Source organism: Aotus nancymaae, unplaced genomic scaffold (genome assembly GCF_030222135.1).
Source record: "Aotus nancymaae isolate 86718 unplaced genomic scaffold, 86718_ANA_hifiasm-v0.15.2.pri h1tg000028l, whole genome shotgun sequence".
NCBI lineage: Eukaryota > Metazoa > Chordata > Mammalia > Primates > Aotidae > Aotus > Aotus nancymaae.
In genome coordinates this window covers 812,078-828,791 of record NW_026988441.1, presented here as the reverse complement: position 1 = coordinate 828,791, position 16,714 = coordinate 812,078, and the positions used below count along the sequence as shown (strand labels likewise).

General features: G+C 43.5%; 3 protein-coding genes across 3 annotated transcripts in view; all 3 read right to left on the bottom strand.

The window, feature by feature from the left end:
* The window catches only part of LOC135276699 (zinc finger protein 888-like), a 94,522-nt gene that overhangs the window by 46,764 nt on the left and 31,044 nt on the right, over window positions 1-16,714 (bottom strand). The gene's annotated exons all lie outside the window — the stretch shown is intronic.
* Window positions 778-8,690, bottom strand: LOC135276701 (zinc finger protein 888-like). Its single transcript, XM_064380839.1, has 3 exons — window positions 8,608-8,690; window positions 3,030-4,836; window positions 778-1,059 (listed from the first exon to the last, which is right to left on the bottom strand). The coding sequence occupies exon 2, from the start codon at window positions 4,817-4,819 to the stop codon at window positions 3,413-3,415; it is 1,407 nt and encodes a 468-aa protein (XP_064236909.1). The 5' UTR covers window positions 4,820-4,836; window positions 8,608-8,690; the 3' UTR covers window positions 778-1,059; window positions 3,030-3,412.
* LOC135276697 (bifunctional purine biosynthesis protein ATIC-like) lies at window positions 1,165-3,098 on the bottom strand. Its single transcript, XM_064380830.1, has one exon. The coding sequence runs from the start codon at window positions 2,969-2,971 to the stop codon at window positions 1,193-1,195; it is 1,779 nt and encodes a 592-aa protein (XP_064236900.1). The 5' UTR covers window positions 2,972-3,098; the 3' UTR covers window positions 1,165-1,192.

Genomic DNA, 16,714 nt, shown 5'->3' with positions numbered 1-16,714 from the left:
AGATATTTCTCAGAAGCAGTAAGCTGTCTTTGGTTCTGTAAATTTACTGCAGGGCATGACTAAACCAGCATCAAAAGTCATAATTCAGGGTGAGCTTGATCTGGTTACATTAATGATGAAATAGCTAACTATTGGATAGGAAAAAGTAACAGAACAGTAAATACAGGAAGGTTAGATTTTTCTTAGCTTCATTTTGGTAGAATTACTTCCTGAAACGGTAGCCCATGATTCTGGAACCAATGATGCTTTCTTGACTCGGGTATGGACTGCAGTCTCAGTGGTTACAGACACAAGGTAGGGTCCCTCCCAAGCTGGCTCAAGCTTCTTTTCTTTTAACCTTTTGATGAAAACGTGGTCTCAGCCAGGTGCGGTGGCTCACACCTGTAATCCCAGCAGGCTGGGAGGCTGAGGCAGGTGGATCATGAGGTCAGGAGTTTGATACCAACCTGGCTAACACAGTGAAACCTAGTTGCTACTAAAAATTAAACAAATTAGCCTGGCGTTGTGGCGTGCACCAGTAGTCCCAGCTACTCAGGAGGCTGAGGCAGGAGAATCACTTGAACCCAAGAGGAAGAGGTTGCAGTGAGTAGATATCCTGCCAGTACACTCTAGCCTGGGTAACAGAGTGAGACTCTGTCTCAGGAGAAAAAAAGAAAAAAGAAAAAGAAAACATGGTCTCCAGGTTGCTGCTGGTGTACTGGGAATTCCAGGGGTGGTGCCTGTGCTAGAAGACCTCTGGTTTTAGGAGAAGAAAAGATAGAGGAGAGACCAAATATGTAATTTATGAGAAACTGATCTTTATTTTTCAAATGTAGGAAGCACAGTGGCGAAATGTAAGTAGGGCAACTCGTACATTACACAAGGCGATAGGTCAATGTCATTCCAAGGGGCAGTTCTCATTTCTTAACAGTGCAATGGGAAGGTATTTAGTTTGGGGTAACCAGATTTCTAGGACTAATTTAGGTGACTTTTGAGAGTTTGGTTCATCCTCTCTACTCTTCCTGAGGAAGATGGACATCAAGGAATATGATATTCCCACTTTATGTCTAATACTTGAGTCTTGAGTCAACTTTTTTTTTTTTTTTTAGTGATGAAGATGTACTGTTTTATTTTTTTTTAAAGTTATTCTCCAAGTTTCACGTGTGACTCTTCACCTACATATAAGCAAACCATAAAACAGGGTGTGATAAAATCAGTGGTGGAAGAGCCGAAGGTTCGTATGAGCGAGGATGATTCCCAGTTCATCGCAGGCCTCAATCACAACTTTGTCAGCAGCAGAGCCGGAGGGAGCCGCGATGTACGCCACACCACTCCTTTTAGCTCTGTCTACATTATCTCTGAAAGGGAAGAAGACATCAGAGCTGACAGAAACTTCACTCAGTTTGTCAACCCATTCCTTCTTCTCTGCCTCAGTGAGTAATTCAGGGACTTCCTCAAACAGGGCCTTCCGCTTTATCAAATCTTCATCCTCGCCAATGGTTCCAGTCACGTATTGATCGATGGCATTGGAGATTTCTGCTCTCTTCACTCCCGTTTTAAACTTCATCGAGAGCACTCGTGGATGGTGTCTAAGCCACCAGTAGTTTGCCTTATCTCCTGCAAGGCGGGTGCAGTGTATACGAGACTGCTGTCCGGCTCCAATGCCGATAACCTGCCCGTTCTTGGCGTAACACACGGAGTTGGACTGAGTGTACTTGACAGCAATGGTGGCTACGATGAGGTCTCGGAGGGCGGACTCTGGCAGATCTTTATTCTTGGTGACAACATTGCTAAATAATGACTTGTCGACGACACCATTATTTCTCTTCTGGCTTAAATGAAGACCGAAGAGAGTTCGAACTTCATTTTCATCTGGTTTGTAAGACTGGTCCATCTGAAGAACACAGTAGTTTCCATTTTTCTTTTTGGAAAGTATTGTCAAGGCTTCTTCTTCATATCCTGGGGCAATTATACCATCAGAGACTTCTCTGGAAATAATTTTTGCAGTTGGTACATCACAAACGTCAGACAATGCCACAAAATCGCCAAATGACGACATCCTATCAGCCCCTCTTGCTCGTGCGTATGCCGTTGAAATGGGTGTAAGGGTTTTATAGAGATCAAAGACCATGCAGACTCTGGCCTCATCTTCACTGAGTGGAATTCCAACCGCAGCGCCTGCTGGGCTGACGTGTTTGAAAGAGGCAGCGGCTGGAATACCTAACGCCTCTCTGAGTTCCTTCACCAGCTGCCAGGCATTCAAAGCATCGCACAGGTTTATAAATCCAGGGGCTCCATTTAGAACTGTGATGGGAAGCTTGGGCTTCGCTGTGTACAGCTGGGCAGGGGTCTGATGAGGGTTCATTCCATACCGCAAGGGCATCTGAGATATGCCTTTGCTGTACTGTTTCCTGAAATAATCTGAACTTGCTTCATCGTATTGTGCCGTATGAGTGAATGCCTTCAAGGCTAACTGGCGTCTAGTCTCCAAGGAGGTGTCCTTGCTCTCGGAGCTCTGCATCTCTGTGGACACTGCCACATAGTCCTCAGGTTCACACACCACTGTCACTCGAGCGTGGTTTTTGGCTGCAGCTCTCAGTAAGGTTACTCCACCAATGTCAATTTGCTCCACAGCCTCCTCAACAGTTACACCTGGAGAAGCCACTGTCTTCACAAAGGGATAGAGATTGCAGGCAACAACTCTTCTAAGATTGAAATCAAGTCTGGCCATGTCAGCTTTATCTTCTGGGATATTGCGAGCCAGGATTCCAGCATGCACTGCAGGATGCAAAGTTTTCACACGTCCCCCCAACATTTCAGGAAATCCTGTCAACTCAGAGACATCTCTGACTGCCAGACCAGCATCCCTGAGAGCTTTTGCAGTCCCTCCGGAAGCGACCAGATTCAAACCGAGAGAGGTCAGGTTTCTTGCAAATTCCACAAGGCCAGTTTTGTCAGAGACACTGAACAAGGCGAGCTGGCCAGGAGCCATGACGGCAGGCGCTGGGTCTGGGACGAGCGGGAGGCAGCACCGGCGACACCACGTGTGCCTTGAGTCAACTTTTTAATCACAAGTGCAGTAAAATAGGTTCCCTTGTCTGAATCAATACTTTCTTCTTCTTTTTTGTTTTTCTTTTTCTTGAGACGGAGTTTCGCTCGTTACCCAGGCTGGAGTGCAATGGTGCGATCTCGGCTCACCGCAACCTCCGCCGCCTGGGTTCAGGCAATTCTCCTGCCTCAGCCTCCCGAGTAGCCGGGATTACAGGCACGCGCCACCGTGCCCAGCTAATTTTTTGTATTTTTAGTAGAGACGGGGTTTCACGATGTCGACCAGGATGGTCTCGATCTCTTGATCTCGTGATCCACCCGCCTCGGCCTCCCAAAGTGCTGGGATTACAGGCGTGAGCCACCGCGCCCGGCCTTCATTACACTTCTAAGGTTTCTCTCTAGTGTGAACTCTCATATGGCGTGTCAGGTGCGAATCACGCCTGAAAGCCTTGTCACAAACCTTACATTGGTATGGTTTCTCTCCAGTATGAATTCTTTTATGAATTCCAAGGTCTTGTTTCCACCTGAAAATTTTGTCACATCCTTCACATTTGTAAGGTTTCTCTCCAGTATGAACTCTATGATGACATGCAAGGGTTGATTTTTGACTAAAACACTTGCCACATTCATTACACTTGTAAGGTTTCTCTCCAGTATGAACTCTACGATGACATGCAAGGGTTGATTTTTGACTGAAAAACTTGCCACATTCATTACACCTGTAAGGTTTCTCTCCAGTGTGAGTTCTAGTATGTTGTGTCAGGTGTGAAGGAACCCTGAAAGCCTTGTCACAGACCTTACATTGGCATCGTTTCTCTCCATGAATTTCCCTATGTCTTTTAAGTTCTAATTTCCGACTGAAACCTTTGTCACATTTTTCACATGTGTAAGGTTTCTCTCCAGTATGAAATCTACGATGAAATGCAAGGATTGATGGGTATTTAAAAACCTTGCCACATTCATTACACTTGTAAGATTTCATTCCGGTATGAACTGCCTTATGAAATACAAGGGCTGAATTTTGACCAAAGGTCCTGCCACACTCATCACACTTGGAAGGTTTCTCTACAGTATGAAGTCTGCGATGGCGTGCAAGGATTGACGGCCGACCGAAGTTCATGCCACACTCATTACACTTGTAAGGTTTCTCACCAGTGTGACATCTACGATGGCGTTCAAGGTATCGCTTCTGATTAAAGACTTTTCCACATGTATCACATTCATATTGTTTCTCTCCTAAATGGATTATCTGATGTTTCCTTAAGAGTGAGCTACAATGAAATGCTTTACCACTCTCACTATATTGGAAAAAATTTTCCGTCATGCGTACGTCCTGTCGATGTGTAAGTAATGAAGAACGGAGGAAATTATTTTCATAGTTAATAGAAATATGGGTTTGGGGCCTACAAGAAATCCTTTGGGATGTTGAAACTGAGGAAGCATCGTTGGTAGACTTCTCTACTTGATTACCAATTTTCCCTTCAGTCTTAAATATGCGCAGTTCAGGCAGATGTGAATGAAAGCTTAATCCAAGCTCATCTTCAATAGGCTTGTTTCCGGCATGCCTTTGATCGGATCGCTCTGAACTACTAGTGAACTTTTTCATTTTTGTCATGGGAGTTTCTTGGCTATTTCTTTCCTCTTCTTCCCTCTGAAACTCAAAGTCATGAATATCTTCCTCAATTTCCTGGAAGCAAAAGTCTCCAATGTGATGACTTGCATGCGTTTCCAATGTCCCTGTGTGGAACATTTCTGTATTGCCCTGTGCTGTTGAGAACTTCTTCTTCATCATGCATTTGGAAGAGATATCTACAAAATAGAAACACCAACAGGTTTGCAATTGAGTACAGACGGTAAATAATACTGAAATGTGTAAATATTACACAGAAAAGTTTCCCAAACATGATCTTCAAAGTTGAGGAACACAAAAGGAGTGAGATTCTTTAATAAATAAAGGTCGATGACATGTACTTCAAGTCATTTCCACAGAAGCCTATTCCAGTATCATGACCACACAGTGACAGGGCACAAACATCTGTAAGCCTCAAGGAAGGAGCATTTTTCCATTATGACCCTAAAGTGTATGACAACTGGCAAAAAACGTATCACTGTCACCTCAATAAATTGAAAAATTTATATTCTTCATATTTACAGCACATTTACTGTATACAAATAAATGCTCAAGAACCATATAGTACACTGTATTGATAAATAATCCACAACAAGCTCATGTAAGCATAACCAAAATCAATGGAAATTTTCTACTGTGAAACAAGAATAGCCCTGAGAAGTGATGACATGATTACAAAAATTGGCCAGGCCTGGTGGCCCACACCCATAGTCACAGCTATTCGAGGGGTTGACGCAAAAGAATCACTTGAACCTGGAAGGCAGAAGTTTCAGTGAATCGAGATTGCACCACTGCACTTCATCCTGGGTGACAGAGTGAGACTCCATTTCTATTATTTATTTATTTATTTATTTATTATGAGAAGGAGTCTCACTCTGTCGCCCAGGCTGGAGTGCAATGGTGCGATCTCGGCCACTGCAACCTCTGCCTCCCGGTTTCAAGCGATTCTCCTGCCTCAGCCTCCCGAATAGCTGGGATGACAGGCACCAGCCACCGCACCCAGGTAATTTTTGTATTTTTAGTAGAGACAAAGTTTCAGTATCTTGGCCAGGCTGGTCTCGAATGCCTGACCTCGTGATTCCCCGGCATCGGCCTCCCAAAGTGCTGGGATTACAGGCATGAGACACCACACCCAGCCGAGACTTCATCTCAAAAAAAAAGAAAAAAAAAAGGAAAATATTAATATAATATTTTACTAAATAAATGTCATAAAATTACATATATCCAGGGAGAACAGGTATTTTGTGACTTTTTTTAAAGAAAACATTTATATTTTTATTTTTTTGAGACAGTCTTGCTCTGTCCCCCAGGCTGGAGTGCAATGGCGACACCTCTGCTCACCGCAACCTCCATCTCCTGGGTTCAAACGATTCTTCTGCCTCAGCCTCCTGAATAGCTGGAATTACAGGCAGGCCTCACCATGCCCGGCTAATTTTTGTATTATTAGAGGTAAGATTTCACAATGTTGGCAAGGCTGGTCTCAAACTCCTGACCTCAAGGGATCCACCTGCCTCAGCCTCCCAAAGTCTTGGGATTACAGTCATAAGCCCCTGTGCCCAGCGGCACTTTCTGACATTACCAAGTGGAGTGTGTCAGTTATATTGCAGACCACATACCAAAAAGCCGTATGTAAAATCATAAAAATTAGTCAGTCAGGTGTGGTGGCTCACGCCTGTTATTTCAGCACTTTGGGAGGCCAAGGCAGATGGATCATGATGTCAGGAGTTCAAGATCGGCTTGGCCAACTAAGCAAAACCCCGTCTCTATTAAAAATACAAAATTTAGCTGGGTGTGGTGGCACACACCTTCAGACCCAGCTACTCAGGAGTCTGAGCTGGGAGAACTGCTTGAACCCAGAAGACAAACGTGGCAGTGGGCCAAGACCACGCCATTGCAATCCAGCGTTAGTGACACAGTGAGACTCTGTCTCAAAAAAAAAACAAAAACTGATTTTAGGCCAGGTGCGGTGGATCACGCCTGTAATCCCAGCACTTTGGGAGGCTGAGGTGGGTGGATCACAAGGTCAGAGTTCAAGACTAGACTGGCCAAGATGGTGAAACCCTGTCTCTACTAACAATACAAAAAGCAGCCAGTGTGGTAGGGGGCGCCTATAATCCCAGTGACTCAGGAGGCTGAGACAGAGAACTGCTTGAATCCAGGAGAAACAGGCTGCAGTGAGCTGAGATCGTGCCACTGTACTCCATTGTGGGTGACAGAGCAAGACTCTGTCTCAAAAAAAATAAAAAATTAATTAATATTGTAACCAATGACGAAACCAGCAAGCAAACAGTAGTACATTTATACAGCCTACAGAATTCTAAACAAGTCCCTCTTAAGAAAAAAGCCACGACTTCTACTTACCACCAGCACACAATATAAAAAGTGAAATAAAATCGTTCTACTATAAGGACACATGCACACGAATGTTCATAGCAGCACAGTTTACAATAGCAAAGACCTGGAACCAACCCAAATGCCCATCGATGATAGACTGGACAGGAAAAATGTGGCACATATACACCATGGAATATTATGCAGCCATTAAAAACGAGGAGTTCGCGTCCTTTGTAGGGACATGGATGAACCTGGAAACCATCATTCTCAGCAAACTGACACAAGAACACAAAATCAAACACCACATGTTCTCACTCATAGGCGGGTGTTGAACAAGGAGAACACATGGACACAGGGAGGGGAGCACTATACATGGGGGTCTGTTGTGGGGGAGTGCGGGGGACAGCGGGGGGGTGGGGAATTGGGGAGGGATAGCATGGGGAGAAATGCCACATATGGGTGAAGGGGAGGAAGGCAGCAAATCACACTGCCACGTATGCACCTAAGCAACAACCTTGCATGTTTTTCACATGTACCCCAAAACCTAAAATGCAATTAAAAAAAAAAAAAAAAAAAAAGTGAAATAAATGGTAAGATCACTACTTTCTGAATGAACCCCAGCACACCATTGAAGAGACACATTATAAACAAACTATGGAAAATCAAAAACTCAACATTATTTTGAAATAAAAACACTCAATACACACAGAATACAAAAAACCTACCTCAACATAATAAAGACCATTTAGGAGAAGCCCACGGTTACCATCACAGTGGATGGCGAAAGCCTGAAATCTCTTCCTCTAAGATCAGGAAAGAGACTAAGAAGCCTGCTTTTGTTATTTCTAGTCAGCATGTTACTGGAATCCTGACTGAAGAAATCAGACACAAGAAAAAGAAAGAAATGCCAAGCAGTGAGAAAAAAAGTAAAATGCTCTGTGTTCACAGAAGACATCATCTGATAGGAGGAAATCACCAAAGACTCCATGGAAGACTGGGCACGGTGACTCATGCCTGTAATCCCAGCATTGTGGGAGGCTGAGGTGGGCAAATCACAACGTTAGCAGTTCGAGGCCAGCCTGACCAATATGGTAAAACCCTGTCTCTACTGAAAATACAAAAATTAGGAGGACATAATCCCAGCTACTCGGAAGGCTGAGGCAGGAGAATCGCCTGAACCTGGGAGGCGGAGTTTGCAGTGACTCAAGGTCGCGCCACTGGACTCCATCCTGGGCGACAGAGCTACACTCCGTCTCAAAAAGAAAAAAAAAAAGAAAGATTCCATGAGAAAACCGTGGACATTATATATCTCATCGGGGATTAATATTTAGAAAATACAAGGAATGTTTACAAGTTGGCAACAAAAATCAAAAAACACAATTAGAAAATGAGTCTAGGAACTGCATACACATTTCTGGACAGACAAATCACCAATAAGCATAGAATAAATAAGCACCAAAACAAACAAACAAAAAAACAAAAAAAAACGTAGCATGTAGGAAAAAACAATAACTACAATGAAACATCATCTCAAGTGCATTAAAAGATTTAGCATCCATAGGAATAGACAGGAAGTGTTGGTAAAAATGCAGACACGGCCAGGAGCAGAGACTCACTTTGGGAGGCTGAGACGGGTGGATCATCTCAGGTCAGGAGTTCGAGACCAGCCTGACCAACATGGAGAAGCTCCATCTCTACTAAAAATACACAATTAGCCAGACGTGGTGGCACAAGCCTGTAATCCCAGCTACCCGGGAAGCTGAGGCAGGAGAATCACTTGAATACAGGAGGCGGAGGTTGCAGTAAGCAGAGATCACACCATTGCACTCCAACCTGGGCATCAAGAGTGAAACTCTGTCTCAGAAAATAATCAATCAATTTTTTTTTAAATGCTAAGGTGAAAAAGCCTTTTGCACTGTTGCTGTGAATGTATAATGGGATAGTCCCTTTTAAAAAATCATAGAACAGTTCCTCCAATATTTCATAATTGAATAACCCCATGGGCCAAAAAATTGGAAACAGGATCTTCAAGAATAGCTCTAGTAATATATAGATAGATAGATAGATATAGATACAGATTTTTTGTGTTGTTTCATTTTGTTTTTGAGACGGAGTCTGGAAACAAAACCAGTCTACTCCACCTGGACTGGAGCACAAGGGTCTGATCTCGGCTCACTGCATCCTCCCCTCCCGGTTCAAGAGATTCTCCTACCTCAGCCTCCTGAGTAGCTGGGATTAAAACTGTACATCACCATGCCCAGCTAAGCTTTTTTTTTTTTCTTTGTATTTTTAGTAAAGATGGGGTTTCACCACGTCGGCCAGGCTGCTCTCCAACTCCTGACCTCAGTTGATCTGCCCCCTGGAACTTCCAAAGTGCTGGGATTACAGGCTTCAGCCACCACGCCTGGCCTAGCAGTATTATTTATAATACTAAAGAGAAGGAACCAACCCACATGTCCGTCGACAGATAACGATATCAACAAAATGTGGCATACACATACAATGGAATACTATTCAGCCTGAAAAGCAAACTTGCACAGGGCCAGGGGCAGTGGCTCATGCCCATAATCCCAGCACTCTGGGACTCTGAGGCAGGTAAATCACATCAGGCCAGGCATTCGAAGCCATCCTGGCCAACGTGGTGAAACAGCCATCTGGAATAGAACTACCTAAAATGAATCACGCGTGGTGACACACGTCTATAATCCCAGCAACTCAGAAAGCTGAGGTAACAGGATCACTTGATCCCAGAAGGCAGGTGGCAGTCAGCCAGTATCACACTACTGCACTACACCCTGGGTGACAGAGTAAGAGACTGTCTCAAAAAAATAAAAATAAAGGAAATGAGAAGCCATTCCCTGACACAACAGTACTCACAATGCAGATATATAAAAAAAAAAAATGAAGACTATCACTGAAAATAAGGAACTGAGGATTACATAAAATAAAAATGCATTTAGAATACATAGAAACTGGCCAGGCACAGTGGCTCACGTCTGTACTCCCAACACTTCGAGAGGCCGAGGCAGGTGGATCACCTGAGGTCAGGAGTTCGAGACCAGCCTGACCAATATGAAGAAACCCCGTCTCTAAAAAAAAAAAAAAAAGGCCAACATGGAGAAACCATGTCTCTACTAAAAATACAAAACTAGCCAGGCATGGTGGTGGGTACCTGTGATCCCAGCTATTTGGCAGGTTGAGGCAGGAGAATCACTTGAACCCGGAAGGTGGAGGATGCAGTAAGCCAAGATCACATCACTGCACTCAAGTTTGGGCAATAAAGCAAGACTCCAACTCAAAATAAATAAACAAACAAGTTAAAAGCCACTGTGTCTTGAACAAATGACAGAACTAAAATATGGGGACCTCATTCAACCTCACAAGCCCTCCCTCAATAAGACTGATGAAAACATATCTGTTACAGGGTCGATCCTACGCCAAATTGAGCAAAAGTTTTCTCGTTAAAAATGAACGATGACACATATTGGTGTGAAAACAGTGAAATGAACAAGAGTTCAGTCAAAAGCCTCATACATATGTATCACTGTCACCTCAATAAATTGAAAAATTTATATTCTTCATATTTACAGCACATTTACTGTATACAAATAAATGCTCAAGAACCATATAGTACACTGTATTGATAAATAATCCACAACAAGCTCATGTAAGCATAACCAAAATCAACGGAAATTTTCTACTGTGAAACAAGAATAGCCCTGAGAAGTGATGAAATGATTACAAAAATTGGCCAGGCCTGGTGGCCCACACCCATAGTCACAGCTATTCGAGGGGTTGACGCAAAAGAATCACTTGAACCTGGAAGGCAGAAGTTTCAGTGAATCGAGATTGCACCACTGCACTTCATCCTGGGTGACAGAGTGAGACTCCATTTCTATTATTTATTTATTTATTTATTTATTTATTTATTTATTTATTATGAGGAGGAGTCTCACTCTGTCGCCCAGGCTGGAGTGCAATGGTGCGATCTCGGCCACTGCAACCTCTGCCTCCCGGTTTCAAGCGATTCTCCTGCCTCAGCCTCCCGAATAGCTGGGATTACAGGCACCAGCCACCGCACCCAGGTAATTTTTGTATTTTTAGTAGAGACAAAGTTTCAGTATCTTGGCCAGGCTGGTCTCGAATGCCTGACCTCGTGATTCCCCGGCATCGGCCTCCCAAAGTGCTGGGATTACAGGCATGAGACACCACACCCAGCCGAGACTTCATCTCAAAAAAAAAAGAAAAAGAAAAGGAAAATATTAATATAATATTTTACTAAATAAATGTCATAAAATTACATATATCCAGAGAGAACAGGTATTTTGTGACTTTTTTTAAAGAAAACATTTATATTTTTATTTTTTTGAGACAGTCTTGCTCTGTCCCCCAGGCTGGAGTGCAATGGCGACACCTCTGCTCACCGCAACCTCCATCTCCTGGGTTCAAACGATTCTTCTGCCTCAGCCTCCTGAATAGCTGGAATTACAGGCAGGCCTCACCATGCCCGGCTAATTTTTGTATTATTAGAGGTAAGATTTCACAACGTTGGCAAGGCTGGTCTCAAACTCCTGACCTCAAGGGATCCACCTGCCTCAGCCTCCCAAAGTCTTGGGATTACAGTCATAAGCCCCTGTGCCCAGCGGCACTTTCTGACATTACCAAGTGGAGTGTGTCAGTTATATTGCAGACCACATACCAAAAAGCCGTATGTAAAATCATAAAAATTAGTCAGTCAGGTGTGGTGGCTCACGCCTGTTATTTCAGCACTTTGGGAGGCCAAGGCAGATGGATCATGATGTCAGGAGTTCAAGATCGGCTTGGCCAACTAAGCAAAACCCCGTCTCTATTAAAAATACAAAATTTAGCTGGGTGTGGTGGCACACGCCTTCAGACCCAGCTACTCAGGAGTCTGAGCTGGGAGAACTGCTTGAACCCAGAAGACAAACGTGGCAGTGGGCCAAGACCATGCCATTGCAATCCAGCGTTAGTGACAGAGTGAGACTCTGTCTCAAAACAAAAACAAAAACTGATTTTGGGCCAGGTGCGGTGGATCACGCCTGTAATCCCAGCACTTTGGGAGGCTGAGGTGGGTGGATCACAAGGTCAGAGTTCAAGACTAGACTGGCCAAGATGGTGAAACCCTGTCTCTACTAACAATACAAAAAGCAGCCAGTGTGGTAGGGGGCGCCTATAATCCCAGTGACTCAGGAGGCTGAGACAGAGAACTGCTTGAATCCAGGAGAAACAGGCTGCGGCGAGCTGAGATCGTGCCACTCTACTCCATCGTGGGTGACAGAGCAAGACTCTGTCTCAAAAAAAATAAATAATTAATATTGTAACCAATGACGAAACCAGCAAGCAAACAGTAGTACATTTATACAGCCTACAGAATTCTAAACAAGTCCCTCTTAAGAAAAAAGCCACGACTTCTACTTACCACCAGCTCACGATATAAAAAGTGAAATAAATGGTAAGATCACTACTTTCTGAATCAACCCCAGCACACCATTCAAGAGACACATTATAAACAAACTATCGAAAATCAAAAACTCAACATTATTTTGAAATAAAAACACTCAATACACACAGAATACAAAAAACCCACCTCAACATAATAAAGACCATTTAGGAGAAGCCCACGGTTACCATCACAGTGGATGGCGAAAGCCTGAAATCTCTTCCTCTAAGATCAGGAAAGAGACTAAGAAGCCTGCTTTTGTTATTTCTAGTCAGCATGTTACTGGAATCCTGACTGAAGAAATCAGACACAAGAAAAAGAAAGAAATGCCAAGCAGTGAGAAAAAAAGTAAAATGCTCTGTGTTCACAGAAGACATCATCTGATATGAGGAAATCACCAAAGACTCCATGGAAGACTGGGCACCACCGGTGACTCATGCCTGTAATCCCAGCATTGTGGGAGGCTGAGGTGGGCAAATCACAACGTTAGCAGTTCGAGGCCAGCCTGACCAATATGGTAAAACCCTGTCTCTACTAAAAATACAAAAATTAGGGGGACATAATCCCAGCTACTCGGAAGGCTGAGGCAGGAGAATCGCTTGAACCTGGGAGGCGGAGTTTGCAGTGACTCAAGGTCGCGCCACTGGACTCCAGCCTGGGCGACAGAGCTACGCTCCGTCTCAAAAAGAAAAAAAAAAGAAAGATTCCATGAGAAGACTGTGGAAATTATATATTTCATTGGGGATTAATATTTAGAAAATACAAGGAATTTTTACAAGTTGGCAACAAAAATCAAAAAACACAATTAGAAAATAAGTCTAGGAACTGCATACACCTTTCTGCAGAAATGACAGACAAATCACCAATAAGCATAGAATAAATAAGCACCAAAAAAAAATAAAAAACGTAGCATGTAGGAAAAAACAATAACTACAATGAAACATCATCTCAAGTGCATTAAAAGATTTAGCATCCATAGGAATAGACAGGAAGTGTTGGTAAAAATGCAGACACGGCCAGGAGCAGAGACTCACTTTGGGAGGCTGAGACGGGTGGATCATCTCAGGTCAGGAGCTCGAGACCAGCCTGACCAACATGGAGAAGCTCCATCTCTACTAAAAACACAAAATTAGCCAGACGTGGTGGCACAAGCCTGTAATCCCAGCTACCCGGGAAGCTGAGGCAGGAGAATCACTTGAATACAGGAGGCGGAGGTTGCAGTGAGCAGAGATCACACCATTGCACTCCAGCCTGGGCATCAAGAGTGAAAGTCTGTCTCAAAAAATAATCAATCAATTTTTTTTTTAATGCTAAGGTGAAAAAGCCTTTTGCACTGTTGCTGTGAATGTATAATGGGATAGCCCCTTTTAAAAAATCATATAACAGTTCCTCCAATCATTCATAATTGAATAACCCCATGGGCCAAAAAATTGGAAACAGGATCTTCAAGAATAGCTCTAGTAATATATAGATAGATAGATAGATATAGATACAGATATAGATACAGATTTTTTGTGTTGTTTCATTTTGTTTTTGAGACGGAGTCTGGAAACAAAACCAGTCTACTCCACCTAGACTGCAGCACAAGGGCCTGATCTTGGCTCACTGCAGCCTCCCCTCCCGGTTCAAGAGATTCTCCTACCTCAGCCTCCTGAGTAGCTGGGATTAAAACTGTACATCACCATGCCCAGCTAAGCTTTTTTTGTGTGTGTGTATTTTTAGTAAAGATGGGGTTTCACCACGTCGGCCAGGCTGCTCTCCAACTCCTGACCTCAGTTGATCTGCCCCCTGGAACTTCCAAAGTGCTGGGATTACAGGCTTCAGCCACCACGCCTGGCCTAGCAGTATTATTTATAATAGTAAAGAGAAGGAACCAACCCACATGTCCATCGACAGATAACGGTATCAACAAAATGTGGTATACACATACAATGGAATACTATTCAGCCTGAAAAACAAACTTGCACAGGGCCAGGGGCAGTGGCTCATGCCCATAATCCCAGCACTCTGGGACTCTGAGGCAGGTAAATCACATCAGGCCAGGCATTCGAAGCCATCCTGGCCAACGTGGTGAAACAGCCATCTGGAATAGAACTACCTAAAATGAATCACGCGTGGTGACACACGTCTGTAATCCCAGCAACTCAGAAAGCTGAGGTAACAGGATCACTTGATCCCAGAAGGCAGGTGACAGTCAGCCAGTATCACACTACTGCACTACACCCTGGGTGACAGAGTAAGAGACTGTCTCAAAAAAATAAAAATAAAGGAAATGAGAAGCCACTCCCTGACACAACAGTACTCACAATGCAGATATATAAAAAAAAAAATGAAGACTATCACTGAAAATAAGGAACTGAGGATTACATAAAATAAAAATGCATTTAGAATACATAGAAACTGGCCAGGCACAGTGGCTCACGTCTGTACTCCCAACACTTCGAGAGGCCGAGGCAGGTGGATCACCTGAGGTCAGGAGTTCGAGACCAGCCTGACCAATATGAAGAAACTCCGTCTCTAAAAAAAAAAAAAAAAAAGGCCAACATGGAGAAACCATGTCTCTACTAAAAATACAAAACTAGCCAGGCATGGTGGTGGGTACCTGTGATCCCAGCTATTTGGCAGGTTGAGGCAGGAGAATCACTTGAACCCGGAAGGTGGAGGATGCAGTAAGCCAAGATCACATCACTGCACTCAAGTTTGGGCAATAAAGCAAGACTCCAACTCAAAATAAATAAACAAACAAGTTAAAAGCCACTGTGTCTTGAACAAATGACAGAACTAAAATATGGGGACCTCATTCAACCTCACAAGCCCTCCCTCAATAAGACTGATGAAAACATATCTGTTACAGGGTCGATCCTACGCCAAATTGAGCAAAAGTTTTCTCGTTAAAAATGAACGATGACACATATTGGTGTGAAAACAGTGAAATGAACAAGAGTTCAGTCAAAAGCCTCATACATATGTATCACTGTCACCTCAATAAATTGAAAAATTTATATTCTTCATATTTACAGCACATTTACTGTATACAAATAAATGCTCAAGAACCATATAGTACACTGTATTGATAAATAATCCACAACAAGCTCATGTAAGCATAACCAAAATCAACGGAAATGTTCTACTGTGAAACAAGAATAGCCCTGAGAAGTGATGAAATGATTACAAAAATTGGCCAGGCCTGGTGGCCCACACCCATAGTCACAGCTATTCGAGGGGTTGACGCAAAAGAATTACTTGAACCCGGAAGGCAGAAGTTTCAGTGAGTCGAGATTGCACCACTGCACTTCATCCTGGGTGACAGAGTGAGACTCCATTTCTATTATTTATTTATTTATTTATTTATTTATTTATTTATTTATTATGAGGAGGAGTCTCACTCTGTCGCCCAGGCTGGAGTGCAATGGTGCGATCTCGGCCACTGCAACCTCTGCCTCCCGGTTTCAAGAGATTCTCCTGCCTCAGCCTCCCGAATAGCTGGGATTACAGGCACCAGCCACCGCACCCAGGTAATTTTTGTATTTTTAGTAGAGACAAAGTTTCAGTATCTTGGCCAGGCTGGTCTCGAATGCCTGACCTCGTGATTCCCCGGCATCGGCCTCCCAAAGTGCTGGGATTACAGGCATGAGACACCACACCCAGCCGAGACTTCATCTCAAAAAAAAAAGAAAAAGAAAAGGAAAATATTAATATAATATTTTACTAAATAAATGTCATAAAATTACATATATCCAGAGAGAACAGGTATTTTGTGACTTTTTTTAAAGAAAACATTTATATTTTTATTTTTTTGAGACAGTCTTGCTCTGTCCCCCAGGCTGGAGTGCAATGGCGACACCTCTGCTCACCGCAACCTCCATCTCCTGGGTTCAAACGATTCTTCTGCCTCAGCCTCCTGAATAGCTGGAATTACAGGCAGGCCTCACCATGCCCGGCTAATTTTTGTATTATTAGAGGTAAGATTTCACAACGTTGGCAAGGCTGGTCTCAAACTCCTGACCTCAAGGGATCCACCTGCCTCAGCCTCCCAAAGTCTTGGGATTACAGTCATAAGCCCCTGTGCCCAGCGGCACTTTCTGACATTACCAAGTGGAGTGTGTCAGTTATATTGCAGACCACATACCAAAAAGCCGTATGTAAAATCATAAAAATTAGTCAGTCAGGTGTGGTGGCTCACGCCTGTTATTTCAGCACTTTGGGAGGCCAAGGCAGATGGATCATGATGTCAGGAGTTCAAGATCGGCTTGGCCAACTAA